Source organism: Dermacentor silvarum, chromosome 7 (genome assembly GCF_013339745.2).
Source record: "Dermacentor silvarum isolate Dsil-2018 chromosome 7, BIME_Dsil_1.4, whole genome shotgun sequence".
In the NCBI taxonomy this organism is placed as follows: Eukaryota; Metazoa; Arthropoda; class Arachnida; order Ixodida; family Ixodidae; genus Dermacentor; species Dermacentor silvarum.
The window spans coordinates 10,844,199-10,861,668 of NC_051160.1; the positions used below are offsets into that span (position 1 = coordinate 10,844,199).

General features: G+C 41.9%; 1 protein-coding gene across 4 annotated transcripts in view; it reads right to left on the reverse strand.

Annotated features, from left to right (window-relative positions):
• Positions 1-17,470, reverse strand: part of LOC119457541 (two pore calcium channel protein 1) — a 45,258-nt gene that overhangs the window by 25,973 nt on the left and 1,815 nt on the right. For 2 of the 4 annotated variants that reach the window (XM_037719145.2, XM_037719147.2), the window contains exons 2-6: positions 16,896-17,190; positions 14,329-14,411; positions 5,908-6,028; positions 1,912-2,163; positions 1,374-1,492 (exon numbers count right to left, since the gene is read on the reverse strand). In XM_037719145.2, the coding sequence (XP_037575073.1) occupies positions 1,374-1,492; positions 1,912-2,163; positions 5,908-6,028; positions 14,329-14,411; positions 16,896-17,190 (870 nt within the window). Of the gene's footprint in view, positions 1-1,373; positions 1,493-1,911; positions 2,164-5,907; positions 6,029-14,328; positions 14,412-16,895; positions 17,409-17,470 lie in introns of all 4 variants that reach the window. The other 2 variants (XM_037719146.2, XM_037719144.2) reach the window with 1 other exon arrangement.

The following is a 17,470-nucleotide window of genomic DNA, read 5'->3' on the forward strand; positions in this document are numbered from 1 at the left end:
AGTTTTATAATATATATACATACATACATATATATCCGGGATCGTCTGTAAAACAATTTCATGGATATAAGATAGTAAATTTAAAATTTTGTTGGCTGTAGTTTATTTTATTAAGTATTCTACTGCTACAGTCGACCTCTATTATTAGGCCCTGACAGGACCGACAAAATTGATCGAATTATCCAAATTATCCAGCGGGTCGAATTAGACAAGATGCATAAAAAATGTCAATACAGAGTTGATTCATTTGGCAGTATATGCCAAAATCTAACATGGCCCCGAATGAAATGCGCACCCACTTTCTATACGACTTGGACCTGACGAGAGGAACTTCAAGTCGACGGTCCGTAATAGCCCACGTTTCTGCTTTGCAACGCAGTTAGGCCGGGGCCATGGTGGCCAGGCTTTGACGAGTCAGGGCTAAGACTGACTTAGGGACTCCAAGACAGAGTTAGGCTCTGAAACCAAGATAGAGTGTCCCTTGTTTGCGTGAGCATTTTTTGGTAGTTTTTTTTATTCAGTATTGAATCAGCATTTTGATTGAGTTATGTCTTTAGTTCTGTGTGCCTCGTGCTTTTACCGTCCTTGTACATATTAAATCCTCGTTTGCTGTGCTGCCAGTCGTGTCTCTCCTCCATCGAGGGTAACGCCTGTGTGCACCCCTCCTGCCCCCAAGTAAGAGTAGGTGACACACTGTGAACAGTATGTTTGATTGACAATAACTCCGCTTCTGCTGAACGCATTGAAGAACTTTGTGCGGCAAAGTATTTCTGAAATACGTAGTCTAATTTAACTTCAAATAGATTTCTTGACTTTAATAAAAAGTAGTTTAGGGCTCCTTTAACTATACATGCATGCACCTAATGTCTCCTGTCACAGTACGAACACCGAGACGCCTGACATGTTGCAAAATGCCGATTCTCGAAAGTCAGTTTCACCGCAATACAGCTAAGTTACACGGTCTAACATATGCAATGTATTGCGGTGAAGCATACCAAGAGCACAAAGGGGCCACTGTCATGGGACAAAAATGTGTTCCTTCATTATACATGTGCGCACACGCCGTTTCTTGTCATAGTTCGAGCACTGAGATGCCTAATGATTGTGCTTGCAGGCCGTTAAGGTTGTACTGGCTGTGGCAATTTGAGCCCTTGAGGGCATTTAAAGGTATGCATTCGTTTTTTCGGATTACCCAATTTTTCGGACTTTTTCACAGTCCCAAGGGAGTCTGAAAAATAACTCACTGTATAACAAATATTGAATTTAATGGGTTAAGTTTTCTTTTGAGTGCCCCTCTTTTACATTGAAGTTTGACTGTGAAACCTTACAGGTAAACTGTAATTGCAGCTGGCACAGACATACAGGTTGCATACCTTCGTTGGAACAGCTTTAGGGCAAGCAGTGAGAAGAGAGCGATGCTCATAAAGAGCAGGATGAGCGCGTAGATAATCTCTTTGAGTGTGTTGCGAATATTCCGCACAGCACGTCGGACCTGCAGAGATAAGACAGCCATTATCAATGCACGATAAGACTTTCTGACACTGTTTAACTACATTCCGAAATCAAGAAGTACTATCCATTACTTCCATAAGAAGCAAAAAGGTCACATGGCCCTTGCTTAAAATGTTGTGGCTTTGTTTTTTACACTACCTGCTGTGCTCAAGGACGTTGCACGGGGGAAAGGCACGTAGCACACTTTGTATGTACGGTCAGCGATAAAAGTTTATGGGACACAGGATTCGCAAAAAATGTTGAATTACGATGAAGCCAGGGCACATAGCCTTAATGACTAAAGCAAATGGCAAGTGTGTGAAAAATGAACTTAAGGCACACCAGGACACATGCATAAAAGCCAACACTTTTGGCTCTGATTCTCTGCGGATGCAACACCTATACTCCAGTTCACCTCACCTGTTTGTTCTCCGCGAAGTTGACCATGAGGAACGGCCTGAGCGGCCGCGTGCAGCGGATGCCCATGCCCGCTAAACCACCCATCTCCATGGCAGAGAAGATCACCATGTCTATGAGGGTGACCCCGACCACGCCTATGACGACCAGGTTCTTGGGGTCCTTCCAGAATACCTCCGCTCGGCTGAAGCTGGCTGCTTGCGCGAGCCGGAACGTATAGAAACTCAGGCAGATGAATTCTATCAGCATGGTGCCCTGTGACGGACAAGAACAAATGGGGAAGTTGCAATAGTCTTTGAACACTTTCAAGTGAATGCATAATCTAGTTAGAACAGAATTTCTATTAAAGCACAAATAAATTACAGGCAAGTAAATTCCAGTCTGCATAGGGCCTTGTGTGTGCTACTGGGCAGTCTCAGCTCAGAAGCACCTAATCTGTGAAACATTGTTGCTTATTAGTCTGAGAAGTGTTTGTGTGAAGGTTGTGAACCATTTATTAATGAGAAAGCATTATATGGCTCATAAGACGGAAAATCCGGCGTTGGCGTGATCACTATAGTCAGGTGTTTTTCTTTTTTTTTTGCTGTTTTTTTATTTTTTTATTTGCTGTTTCTACCTATTTATCTTATTCTTGTCCTTATAGGCTTGAATGTTTTTGATTGTAAACCATGTACCCACACCCTCTGTAATGCCCATTAGGTGCTGGGGGTATGATAACGAAAAAAAAAAAAAAAAAGTGTCCAAGAGTGCTAGTGTCTGACCAGGTGCTCATCTAACCAGGCGTATCGAACCAGGCACTCATTTTTGAGTGCGTCATGCAATCAAAGAACGATGTAAGAAAAAAACATGCATCACAGTGACCGTGAGAAAACACTACTAGCATCTGCACTAATACATGCAGATAAAACACAAGTATCCACACAAGCATCCTTTACTTGGTTGTAGAAGTCCGTAAAAAAAAAAAAAATAGAAAAAGACAACACTTACAACAGTACTTGAAAATCAACTTAACATAAATAGAGGCAGGAGTGCGACAGTAAGACGCAATATATTACAACTATATAAAGAGCGGGATGACAGCCAGCATGAGCACGTGATATTGCAACAGGATCTACAAGTATACTATCATTCCATCACACCATGACAGAGATTGCGAAAAAAAAAGAAGGAAAATAAATCTCTATTGTGAGGATGCACATTTACCTTGCGCTTTTAATTCAAATTTTAGTGATCACAAAATTCTACTGTTTTGAATGAAAAGAAAGAATTGTTATTTCAAGAAATGTTATTAGTGCGGGAGGTAGGTGGTTCTAGTGGCGGATTGTTTTTGGAAAAAAAAAAAAAAAGCTGCCATAAGCCGATTCGTTACTTTTGTACTCTTGTACCATGTGTTCATGATTTCAAACTGTCTTCAAGTTGGCTGCACGGTTCAGAGGGAAGCAAAAAGAAATATTGACTGCAATAGGACCTTCCTTTAAGAAAGAGCCATGTAAAATCACAGCAATAAAATGGAAACCGGAAAATGGACTAGAAGGCACATATAAAATGAACAAAATTAATTTCTGAACAGTGGAAAAAATGTAATTGCATAACTTGTTAATGCAGTATAACAACTATAGAGTAAACATAATTACATATCTAGGACACTGCTAATGAATTTGACAGATGTACTACAAAGCAATGAACTATTAGTCAAATATGTATAACAAGATAAATATATTTATTGCTAAAAAAAATGATAGAATACAGTCAAACGTCAACACAGTAGACTTCCATTAATTTGAATCCGGTTAGATTTTTCAGTCAATTCGATCCCAACCGAAGGTCAGGGCCGGCTGCCCACGAGCCCAAACTTTAGTTATTAAGGTGAAAGCCTTATATGTCCCATCGTTCAGTCGACCTACAATGTCCTTGAGTGAAAACTGTGTTGTCGACGCAAAATCGTACCTGATGCCAAATTGGTTTAGTAAGTTACTACACCAATGCGGCATCGTGTCTTACCTATATGCAAACACTCGCGGAACAATTTTGACAGTGTGCGGGTCACCATCGTCAACTATGAGTAAGCAAACAATGTCACGCAACAATTTTGATGGTGCACTGGTCACCGTCATCATCGTGTTAATTAAGATAGAGCAATTTCCTGGACTCGAACCCATGACCTGCAGTGGGAGTTGAACCCTCGAGCTTATGTGGGAGTTGAAACCACGACCTTTGGCATAAAGGTGAAGTTAATTAAGGCACAGTTATTTCCTATAGACTTAATTAAGGCACCCAAGCCCTCGACCTTTAGTGCTAATTAGGGTGAAGTTAATGAAGGCAGAGTTAATTAAGATAGCATCAATTAAGGCACTTGAACCCGGGACCTTTGGTCAGAAAAACAACTAGTAAGAAGTAACAATGCATTCAAATTAGAATGTCAAGTAATTTAATGAATGTCTCTTGAGCGTGCAGGCTTTCGCCTTCACCCTCTTTGGGGTATGCTAAGTGACTCAATTTTTCGATCCTAAAATTTATCCTAAATTGGTCTTCACCGGATAATTCGAACTTCAAGAGTCAGCATGTGTGCCCCTAACCCATATGGTGACCCCTTTAGTGGCAGTGTGTCTCGGCGGAGCTTAGGGGACAGTGAATACGTTGAACACATCAAAATCTCCAGTCAATGATGCCTATTTTCGGCCTGCCCTAGGAATATTTCGAAGCAATAACCGTAGCTCACAATGTCTGATTACGGTATTTACGCGATTCTAACACGCGCTTGTTGTTTTCACGAAAATTGGGCCGAAAAGTGCCTGCACGGTGCCAATCAGATGTAAAACTAAAACAGCCTGCGCGCCGTTTGTATGCCTTCACGCATAAAACAAATGTACTGCGGCAAAGCTGACTTTACAAAGATGCAGCAAAGCTGACTTTCAGAAACCGGCCGCCATTGCAAAACATTTTTCTTGCTAAAAAATCGGGTGCACGTTAATTTTTTACATTGTCGAGGACCATTAAAGTAATTTCTACATTGCTTTTCTACATTGGTTTTCATCTTTAGACACATACAAAGTAGTGGGTGCGTGCTTGATTCGGGGGCATGCAAAACTCTGGCAAATACTGTCAAATGAATCGACGGTGTGTTTTGCCATTTTTTATGCATCTTGTTTAATTCGACCTGCCAGATAATTCAATCAATTTTGTCTGTCCCATCAGGGTTGAATTAAGAAAAGTAGACTGTATAATGAAGGCATTTTCATGTCGGATGTGAGTTCATTATAGTGAGCTTAAACTTTATAACAGAACCTCCAAAGTGTCATGCCGGAAACCAATACAGTAACAAGTGTGCAGCAATGCCCTTCAACATTTCAATTTGCATTTACTCTTGCCTTCTGAGCATTTACTACTGTTTAGGAAATTTATTCATTTGGTATTTCATTGGGAAAAGAAATCTTATAAGTGTGGCCAAATCGAAATACAAGTACATTTGAGCACTCCATAAAATTTAAAGAAACTTCACAGGACAGACAAAATTCGTGGTTCAATGCACAGATGAGCATGACATGCCTCAGTGGCATACGAATTTCACTGCACACAAGGACACCCTAAAATGGCTGCTTGCAGCATGATTCAGTGTACTTCAGTTACGTCAAGCTCGCCCGCAGAGAGAATCGCCCCAATTAGGTCCGTCATTTCAGTCCAGGTTTAACGGCTGTCGAGGCTTTGCAAATGGCTTTGACAATGGCATTCAACTTCAAAGATGGTTGAGTGTCAATGTCATTTACAAAGCCTTGAAAGCAATTAAAACTACTGGTCCTTGAAGACCTTGGCGCATCATTAATGGTCAAGGACATTTGCTACGCCTTGACAATCGTTAAAGCTGATTTCACTACAAATCAGGGATTCACCTCAATCCTGTGTAATTGATGACAATTTGGAAATGACTCTACAATAAAAGAAATTCAAATTCCAAAACATTCAAGCTTGATTAAAGAATATTTTGTATTCTTAGAGACATACCCAAATGGGAAGCTCACAGCCATGAACAGCGGGCCTTTCGAAAACAGCCAGGAGATGGTTGATTAGGATGAAAATGTACAGGACCAGCTGCAGACCCCAGTGGTGATAAATGTTGTATATTCTGAAAAAGGAAAAAAAAAAAAGAAAAAAGCAGCCATAAAGCTTTTGATAACTGTGGCAAGAACAGTGTGGCAAGATTTTCAAAAGAAAGAGAAGAATCAAACGGTGCCTCTGAAACTACAACCTAATGAAAGTGTAATGCAATTGTACTTCCTTATAATGAACTCATATCTAACATAAAATACTTACGTTATATCTGATATTCATTATAGGCACATATTCGTTACGCACTGGTATTAACTAAAAATTGTTAAATTTACTTTGGTATATGAGTGTTCGCTATATTGAGGTTCGACGGTATTAGGAACAGCACATTTGTTTGAGTAAAACAAGTTTCAGCATTAAACTTCAGATCTAAATTATTTTTCTGCACATGTAATAGCAGACGGCAATATTATAGAAGTGCATTCTGTGCCACTGACACATACTTCTGGCTTCACGCATGACCCCAGTCACGCATGTATGCAATCATGGTCACTGAGTACTAGTGCATCACCGCTGAACTTGCTAAAGCCAATTTGCATTGAATGATCAGTCGCAGTTGCATTCAAATGCAAACTTTGTTCCAGAATTGCTCCCAGGTACAAACCACATTGTTCAGCTTGTCTGACTACCAAGGAACGTCTGCTGTCAAAATATTTGGTACATGGCTGGAAACGGTTTGAGGCACAAAATAAAACATGGACAAGGATGTACACTTGTCCGTGTCTATTCTTAGTCCATGTCTTATTTTGCATCTCGCACCGTTTCCAGTCTGACTATCAACCTTCGCGAATGAACATCCCAGGTATGACAGCAATAGCTTCTCACCGAGACCTCCAAATTTGCTATCCTCTGGAACAATCTAGAATCAACTTAAAATCACTTACCCTGTTTCATCTCACCTATTTAAAACTCTTCAGCAGAGTATTACTCAAACTAATGCATCTCTTGAACTCCATCCACGTTACATCTCCTTTGCGGGATCACCAGACTGTCGGTTTCACAAGCTGTACTTAAGCTTCGACCACTCACATGGGAAACTTCTCATTGACTGATTTATTGACGATGTTTAACACCTGCGACACGCCATATCGGGGACGTATGAATTAGTTTTGACTACCTGGATTGCTTGCACAGGCACCTAAATCCAAGTACACAAGCATTTTGGCACTCAAAAAATGCAGCCGCCGCATCCTGGGACTGAACCCATGACCTCACACTGAAAGAGGGATGGACTAGAGAGCACTTGAAAAAGCAGACACTTCAGAGCTTGCAAGACACACTATTCTGCAATGACTAAACACCGCGTTCTCAAACAATCCTCGACTCAAAGTTTTTCCTGCACTCCATCGAGTAGAGCAGAGCACCAACCCTCGACTGAATAATACACTACGCTTCTCAAGAATAGACGAGGAGTGTCTATGAAGTGCAGTGACACTTCTGCTGACAGGCAGCGCTGCTATCTGCTTTGTTTAGTTGCGGTGGAGAGTAGAGGGACATTCTATAATACGGTGGAATAAGTAACAGTGTGACGCAAACAAAAGGACAAGAAAAGAAACAACTCGTTTGTCCTGCAGCCTTCTACAATCAGGCCTTTTCCTTCTCTACTTTCTTTAATTTGTGCGACGTGTTACGATTCTTTTCTTTCCTCTTTTGTTGCCACGATGTATTGTCATAATTTTACTTTAACCATTATAGCACGCCACGCCATCTTTCTCTCTCTTTTTTTTTTTTTTTTGCTCCTTCTATCCCCTCCTCCCTGAAGAGCAAGCAAGTGTTGTATCCTTTTCAGTGGTAGGAGCCAGCCCATGCCTCAAGTTTCTCTTCGTGCCTGAAAAATTTAATTGAACAACTTTTTTTTTTGTTTTTGCTTACCAAGGTCCGCTCTAACTGTGCCGCCCTAAGAGTTGTTTTTGTTTTAATTAAGTGATGGGATTCCTTGCCTCATATTATTAAATCCTGTTTTTCTATCGTCCTTTAAGCACCAGCCTAATAAATTCATTTGAAGCCTATAGCATGATTTCATGTTAAATATGTACTTTGTGAAACACATTGAGCTGTGCTGTTCTGCTTTAATAAATTATTCTTCTTGTATTACATGCTATTAATTTTTTATTATTTGCATCATTATGTTGACTTCTGATACGTCTACTTCTAATAATTTTTTGGGGCACCGAAATTTTTTTGCTGTTTAGAAGTGTTATTTTTTGCAACATATTATAAGAGGTCCCACTACAGTATGCTGCACTGAACTGACTTTCTACACATTATATCTACCCAATCTTACGTTACACATATGTACTAAAAGTGATTAAATATTCAATTTCAAACTTTACTTCAGAACCTAACACAGTAGGCTGTCATTGACAGAACTCTTGACATAAACTGCTCATTATAATAAGCTATGACACTGGGTCTGAGTGAGTTCTTCCAAATTCCAATTCCAAAATGCTCAGAGTGATCACCTAGCTCAAATCCTAGCCATGTGTAAGCTACCAATGCATCACCAAGTTTGCAGGAGATCACTGACGAATCTTTGCATTGCCCTCCTTCAAAGCCTATTGTTTCCAATGTGCACTTTCCACAGGCAACATTCGTGCTAAAACTTAACTAGGAATGACCACACTCCTGCTCTTGACGAGCCAATAAAATGCATTGAAAGATCGCTGGTTGTACAAAGTGCTCGGAGTGACGACCCTCATGGTAAAGCTCTTGCTGTAGTAAACATTTGGCCTTAGTCCCAACTCTTTTGCTCTGATGGGGTTCTACCATGACAAAGATGTGTTCGTCAGGCAAGCAAAATGCTGATTTGGGCCAGTCGGTAAATTAAAGTAACAGGTTAACAGCTTGCGTAAAAGGCCCTCAGTTTCCTTAACAAGACAGCTGCAATTTTCGAATGTCACACGTGAAAGTCACGTAACACAGACAAGTGTGTCCTCATTTTCTTTGGTTGCTGGTTCTGCTTGTATAACTACACGTGATTCTTGTATCCGGTTTTTCATGCTTCTTTTGTAGTTACTGTCTAGTAGGTACAGTCGAAAAGAGATGTAGGTAGTTCTAAGTCAGCAGTTATCCTGTGCTCTTTGTCTCTTGCCCAAGCGCTGTTTACCTGCTACGTTGGGCAGCCTTGTGCCCGTAAAAGGAAGTGCAACTAGGCCGCGATATCAGTCGTACTGACGGCATTGCTATCACCCCCTTATCTATAGGGAATCGTCACACGCTCTTGAACAATGAAGTGGGGGGGGGGGGGGGGGATTATTTTAACAATTCCATAACACACTACCCACATTGTGTAGGCCTGATAATACATGCTAGAAGCTACAATACTCACGATCAGGCGCGTAGCCAGGGGGGGGGGGCTGATGGGGCTTCAGCCCCCCCCCCCCCCGAAATTTTTTCGTGCCGGCATGCACCGCCGACCAAAACTACCACCGACGCCGGGAATAATAATAATAATAATAATAATAATAATAATAATAATAATAATAATAATAATAATAATAATAATAATGATTTACTTCCCATGAAAAGAATTACATGGTGGGGTTCTGGATAAAAAGTTGCACGCAGGCAACTTGACCAGCCCAAAAACCCATCAAAGGCAACAGAGGGCGTCGGGCGCTCACATGCGAGTAAACAGATGGGAAGGTGTCAATTAAAAAAAAAATGTGTATACGAGACAGGCAGTAATACACTTTAACAATTAGAAAAACAAGTAGTCTGCATTAACAAGGAAATATTGAATTTATACATGAGCATTATAGATTACATAAACAAAGTCTTATTATAGGAAAACAAGAAAAAATAGGAAAAAAAACATAACATAGCACTATATTCAGTGAAGCATAAACTAAAGCAAATAAAGGGGGGGGGGGGGGGGGGGGGAGTCATACAGTATTGCATATGAACAAACTCATTAAACAACAAGGATTAGTTTGACTGAAAGTAGTTGTGCAGGCTGCATAAGGACAGAAGGTCTATTTCTCGTAAGGCGAGGTTACTGAGGTGAAGTTGGAAGTGTATGTCGAAGCATTTGTTGACCATAATTCGTTCTTGAGTGCAGAATTCTCCATTTTTCAGGTGTCCTAGTGTCATAGGCTGCGACATGTTCGTGTAGGCGAGCTATGTTCAATCATTCTGGATTTTGTCTACAATGTCTTTTTCATGCTCGAAAGACATTTCGGCACGAACATTGCGAACTCGGGCTGGATTTCGTGCCACCTGTGGTTGATTTCGTGGCACCTGGGGTCACGTAACGCAAGGAGCCCTATCCGAGCACAAACTTTCAAGGGCTTTTCGATAGCGAGCGGGCGCGTTGCGGCATCTCGCAGCGGTCGCGGAATCTACGGAGCGCATGGATTTAATTCCAAATTTTATGGGTGTAAAGTTCTCAAACTTTTGACGCGAAAGGTGCACTGACATTTCCAAAGGCGTGCTTCAAAAGATTTTCAATTCTGGAACTTTATGGGGTTAATGCTGTTATAAACTTGGACCAACATGCGTGCACTGGAGCCCTCATGTCCAAGCCGTTCCAGAAATGAAAGCACGCGCTCGCAATCTTCCACACACACGAAAATACTAAATATTACCGTGACTGTGAGCTAGCAGCTGATAATTTTCTCCAAACATTTTCAGGACGCGTGCCCAATGTGATCGATCAGCTGGACCAGGGCAGGCAAAGTAAAATTTGAGAAAACAGGAGAAAGGAAGTGGCCTATTATTGAGGAAATTATTTTTGCGGGCTACAAGGTCTGGCTCTCGTTGGCCACAGGGACAGTGGCCCTATGGATTCAAGCATAGGCCCCCCGGAAAATACAGGTATTTTCAGAGCGCTTCTTCGCATGCGAGCTGATTGTGGAGATACATATCTGAAGAGCCATTTGGAAAGTTGCCCCAGTAATGCCTCGTATTTAAGCCCAGATGCACAAAACCAAATTATAGAAATTTGGGGCGAAATTATCAAAGAATGCCTAGTTGCATAAGCAGGCTGCTTCTCCGTACTTGCTGACGAAACGACGGACATCGCCGGAATCGAACAGCCTACTGTTTGTGCAAAGTACCTAAACAAGGATGCCAACGACATCGAGGGAGTGTTTTAGGTTTTAGCACCGGAATAGATGCCCATCTCTCATTGCAACTGCAGGTTCTATGTAAATGTGTACAAACTGTTCCAGATTCCAGTCACCCTTCTAGTGACCACTGCCAGCGCAGAGATAATATTTTTTTACAAGAGTTTACTAAAAAAACTACTTGCGCTCCACAATGTCTGTGAAACGCATGGTTAGACTGGTGCTTCTATACACCCACAAAGACGTGGGCATTAACGTGTCCGAAATCATTGACCACTTCGCTCAACTTCCCCGCCGAGAGAAGTTTGTCCTTTAGATAGCGAAGCAGCAAAAATCAATGCAACTAAAAAGCTCTATTCCTTCAGGTCCATAAGCTCGTAATTATGAAAACGTAAAAGCTAACGTTCGTTAGCTTTTAAAACCGCAGAAATTTTAGCCGTTTATTCTAGCAGTTAGCATCATGATCAAAATTATCATGCGAATACGAAAATTACGAGGACATCAATAACCAATTTTGACCGACCTTGCTCATTGAAAGCCCGGCCCACGATGCGTTTGCGAAAAATACACTTGGATATTGGGTAGTAACTTGCCGTATCATATGTGTCTTTCGCTTGTCCTTTTCTTTCCTTTTTAGCTACCTGCTTTTATTTCTTTTTTGAAACGAAGCAAAACCCTCCTTTAATTTTGGGTGCAGAATAATTGTTGCGGCTGTGCAGGCAGTTAAATTACACAATTTCGTACTGATTTCTGCATTATTCCTCTATTATTCTACCTGTATGGTGCTGTCGCGACCGCTGCATGGCCCGAGTACCTATCATGATGTCTGCGATCATAGTTTTGTTGTTGCCTAGATCATCTGTCTTTCTGTGCGCAAAGTTTACTATCTCTGACTCCGCAACGTGTTTATTTGTCTTGTTTGACGCATAATATACAGTGACGTTTGCTTAAATACGTAGATTTATTGGAGACTTAGACGTGCATTTAAATATTTTGTTGCGAGGTGTTGTGTATACAAGCAGTGAACTTTGTTCCTAGCGACTCTTTTTTGCCCTTAGCGAGTTGTATCTTCGCATTTGTATATTCCATTCTATCTTCGCATTTCTAATGTATATTTTGCAGAACTCCTACTTTTATGTAACTGCCACAGATACGAAGATGAGAGGATTGCCCTTCGGACGGCTTTGGGGCACTTAGACGACAGGTTTCTTACGGAGGAAAATATCTTGGGCATGTGGCCTCGTGCGTCTGCTATGTGCAGGGCTATAAAGACGCTGCTGTGTTTTTTGAAGTGCACAAGTGTATGACCGCCTGTGACGAAACTCAGCGATGAACGCTTAACTGTAAAAATGAAACGTGCGAACTGTGAACTTCTCTCTTCCTTCTCTTTCAATCCCTTCTACCCCTTCCCCAGTGCAGGGTAGCCTACCGGGCTCAGCATGTTTAACCTCCCTGCCTTTCCCTTATGACTTCTCTCTCTCTCTCCTACTTTTTATTTGCACTCACTGTTGCGAGTATAATCTCGGTGTAATTACAATACACGACCGATAACAGCTGCTCCTGCGCAATCTATTGCAACGAGGGACAGCGTCATTGAGGTTTTTTCCTGGCCGTTGCATATGTGCAAAAATGTAAACAAGGTTCTTGAATGACGAAGATTCATCAAAATATTTGTCCTCAACTTATTCATTAGATGGCCTTTACGTTCTTGATATCAGCTGTATACATTGCTTGGCTGGTTTCGAACTCATATAGTTCTAATGTCCGTGTGATATTTTCTTTCCTTATTAAATAGACGAAAAAAAAAACGCAGCCGCATTGACATCAGTTATTTCTGCTAGAATTTTTAAGACATACGAATATATTCTTTTATGAAAAAATACATATTTTACTTGACAGTGCGTAGCGTTCAATAATTCATTTGCAGCATCTAATATACAATGGCATTGGCAATGCATTTATTATTCATGTATTTGATCCCTCGACAAATTCTATAAGGAGGAGGCCGCGCTGCAACCTCAGCCCCCCCCCGAACAAAATTTCTGGCTACGCCACTGCTCACGATGTACAATGCTCACGATGTAACAACATTCTGATATTGCATAAAAGTCCTGCTCAAAGGTGAAAGCATGCTAACATTTAAGAAACGTAAAGGTAGCATGAATGAGGCAAAGCATCACAAAGACAGAGCTTGCAGCTATAATAATTGGTGTTCACCTGTTTCTTAGTTACTGGAGCATATTAACTTAACCATGTTTGCTCTCCTGCTGCTGAAACATTTCGGTGAGCTAGCAGAACTGCTGGAGGCTACACTAAGCCTTCTAAACACCACCAGTAAAGCACTGGTACAAGCAGTGCATAAGAAGAATCGGAGGTTCTGAGGCACTCAATATTCAGACAAGCAGCAACCACAAGGAGTCAAGGGTAACCAATGCAGCGTACGGGAAATAAACTTCTTAATAAATTGCATTGTCTATTGGACAATGAAATTTTAACATAGTACTATCACAAAGGCTCAGAGGAAGATGAAGGCTTGAAGTGATCAACAGCGGTTGAACAATGGAAGCTTCAAGCTGGAGCCAACATTTCGACGAGGAGACCCGTCTTCGTGCCGTTGTCAAAAGACAAGCCCTCGTCAAAACATTGGCTCAAACGAGAAGATTTTCTTGTTCACCTGCTCTTAACACGCAATGTAATCTTTAAAATTTCAGTTCCTGTCCTCTTTCCTTGGCATTGCCATCTAGCTGTTGGCTTTGTATAGTTAACATACTTCGTACACGCACCGAATCTTGAAGGCATCCTCGCAACTTCCGAGGGTCTGTATGTCATGTTAGCCAATAATAAAAGACGAAAAGAAAGAAAAACATGAAACGACGACACATTGTCCATTGTCTTTTTTTGATAGGTGTGTCAATTTGATCCCACGACTGCATATTTAGCAGTGTAACGCCACAGCTGCTAAGCCACCACAGTGGGTTCACCACTTTGTTACGTGAACGCTTTTTAAGAAAGGCATATAACAAGGCCTTCACTAGGCAATGAAAGGACCTGTACTAAAGTGGAGCCTCATTATCATGAAGTTGCATCCAACATGAAAGTACACTCGTTATATCCAATATTCATTATAAACATGAATTGATTACATGCTAATATTGGTGAGAAACATTTTAGATTTACTTTGTTATATTCGTGATGGTTATAGAGAGCTTCAAGTGTGTTCAAATCTGAGCCATAGAAAGGTTATACAGACCTGACTGCTTTCTCAGTCATCTTGAAATCCGAATGATAGCTCTCCATGGCATCCCTAACAAGTGCACTTGCTAGTATTAGGTCCTGCCAAAAGAACATGAAACAACATAATCAAACATATCATTTCGTATGAAAACAAACATGCTGGCCGACAATATACTATGAATTTGTTCGTTTAAGTACTGGCATCAGTGACAAAATGTGCAAGGAACTCCCATTGTACCAAATTTCTCAGACGCAACCTCTAGAAAGCTGTCGATTGTTTCCTGGACATCAAAACAGCATATGATATCAGAAAAGTGTGCTGCTGTGATATGCTGCAGATGAGAATGAATTAATCTGCATTCTGGGGTATTACATGCCAAAACCACGATTTGATTATGAGGCCGTAGAGGGGGACTCCGGATTAATTTTGGCCACCAAGGGATCCCTTATGTGCCCCCAATGCACGGGACACGGGCGTTTTTTTGCATTTCGCCTCCATCAAAATGCGGCCGCCGCGGCCAGGATTCGAACCCGCGAACTCGTGCTTAGCAGTGCAACACCACAGATGCTAAGCCATCGCGGCGGGTACAGATGAGAATGGTGTGAAAAATATTTGGAAGTGGTTTGACTGATGTCCTGTCTACATGAACTGCTTGTGCACTTCACAGTTCTGCATCAAGGAAGACTATAACAACACGTCCACTTTTATTTCTAGCCATGGAGAGTATATTTATACAAGTACAAAAACAATTAACAATTATTTGACTTAAAGTATCGTGAGAGTTTGGTGGTAATTGATATAACATTTCATTACTTTTGTCCTTGTGCAATCTAATTAATTAATAATTAGTTTGCTGAAATGTCCACAGCTTTAAACTAACTCTAGCATGTCAAAAATATTTTATGGGCTGTGCGTTAAAGAAACCTTCCCATGCTTAAATAAGCGTTTTGAGTTACCAAACTCAGCCTAGCATATATGTTACGTTGGGAATTACAGCATATTACTCCCCCTTGGTGGCATGGTGAGTATGGTTTTCAGCTGACAAGTGCAAGTTAGCAGGTTCACTGCTCAACCCCGGTGGCTGCATTCAACTGGGAGCTGAATGCAAGTATGCTCAAGTAATATGCTTTGAGTGCACATCAAAGAAGCCCAGATGGTCAAAGTTAATACAGGGTGCTCAACAACAGCGCCTTGATCAAACACCCTGTGTTGCACAGACGGTTCATGTAGACAGGACAGTATACAAGCTCAGTCCTCAAGCATTTCTGCCTCCCATTATTATGTGGCCACCATGAACAGGAATTAAACACCCCAATGTCGTGCTCATCAGTAGCATCATAGGAATACAGAAGCTTGACATGGCGATTTGGATAGTTGGTCTTTATGCATTTGTAGTTTCTCAGCACTGAAAGACAAGGACCAGTGACAGCAACATGAGCAGAGATAACTTCCAGCAGCCTCATTTTGAGAGAAACATGAAATTTAATACTGGCCTTGCTTATCATACAACTTAGCTGCCATGCCAAAAAAAAAAAAAAAATCGAAAGACTCAAATGCACAAAACTAGCAATATCGAAAGAAACTGTCATCACAAATGCTCAGAAGCACAGAGCTGCTGTTGTGCGTATCCTGACATAGCCAAACAGCCAAAACGAGTGCTCCGTTTAAATATTGATTCTCTTACGATTATCCTTTCATTATCAGCCTATTCTGGATGATTGCTATGCCCCTGAGATCTAATAAGTTTGAATTAAACCAAATGTCTTGTTTGATTAAGCAACTTCAAAGTACATTAAATATATATTTTAAAAAGTTAATTCTAAGGTTTTATGTTCCAAAACCAGAATATGCTGATGAGGCATGTCTTAGCGGAGAACTCCGGTTTAATTTAGGCCACCTGGGGTTCTTTAACGTGCATCTAATGCACAGCACACAGGCATTCTTACATTTTGCCCACATCAAAATGCAGCCACCATGGCTGGGAAAGAGGTGAACTTCATTCAATATCACTGTCTCTTGGGGACTGTTTTGGACAGCATAGTTGGAAGGCGCAGTGCATTTTTCTAAGCAGATTTTGCACAGAGTTTTGTATTGCACCCTCGAGCTTAGCAGCACAACGCCAAAGCCACTACGCCACCACGGCGGGTAAAATAAAATAATTATACATAGTGACCCAACTGAAATCTTCAACTTTGCTTGAATTAGCCAGAATTTTGAATAATTCAATTCTGGACTATCACGAGTTGGTTACGTTGTCTACATGCTGCCATAGCCAGCCTGCGCAAATGTTGTTTACACAGTACATTTTCTGAAACGCATGGTGCTGAAACTCCAGCACCATTACTTCTTGATGCCTTTGTGCTTTCGAGGTGTGGTGAAGCCAGACAAGCTAGCGTAATGCAGCATTTTCCACAGTATCCTTGCCACTCATGTACAATTTCGCCATACATTGGAATGGTAAAAATAAACTGTATGCTAATAAGTTACAAGCTTTATGCTTCTCTTTGCCATCCTATTAATTATTAATTCCAAGGCTGCAATTGGGGATGCCTGCTCTCTCCTGTCCCCCCAGCATTTCGTACCCTTTCCAAAACGGGGGCGTCTTCGCCCACCCTGAGCTGTGCCAAGGCATCCTTCGCCTCCAGGTCGATGCCTGTCTGCTCCCCATCCTTGCGGAAGGTCACCGTCGGCTCCCCGCGAACATCCACGTCGGTCTTCTTGTCCTGGAGTATTCGGTCACGGACGACTGCGTCGAAACTCGAGTAGCTTCCGGAGGGCGTGTTGTCCTCTGTTGGGGATGCACTGTCACCCGGCGGCTTGAGCACGGCAGCCGCCAGGCTCAGCCTCCGGTTCAGGGCTTCCGGCGCCAAGCTCACCCTGCGGCCAAGGAACAGTTCGGGCGGAATGTAGCTGCCCCGCCGCTCCGGCCTCACGCTATCCCGGCGAACCCTCAAAAAGCTCTCGGGTGGAAGCAGGCTGCCCCGACGTGTTGGCAAGGGCAAAGGAAGGCCGTCGGGTCGCAGACTCTCCCGGCGTGCCGCGACAAAGCCTTCGGGAACGAGGCTGTCGCGGCGGGTGCCGGACATCATCTGCGACTGCAATTAGGATGCAAGCAACGCGCTGCTTAGCCGTTGGCGTATTCAACTTGCAGACGGGA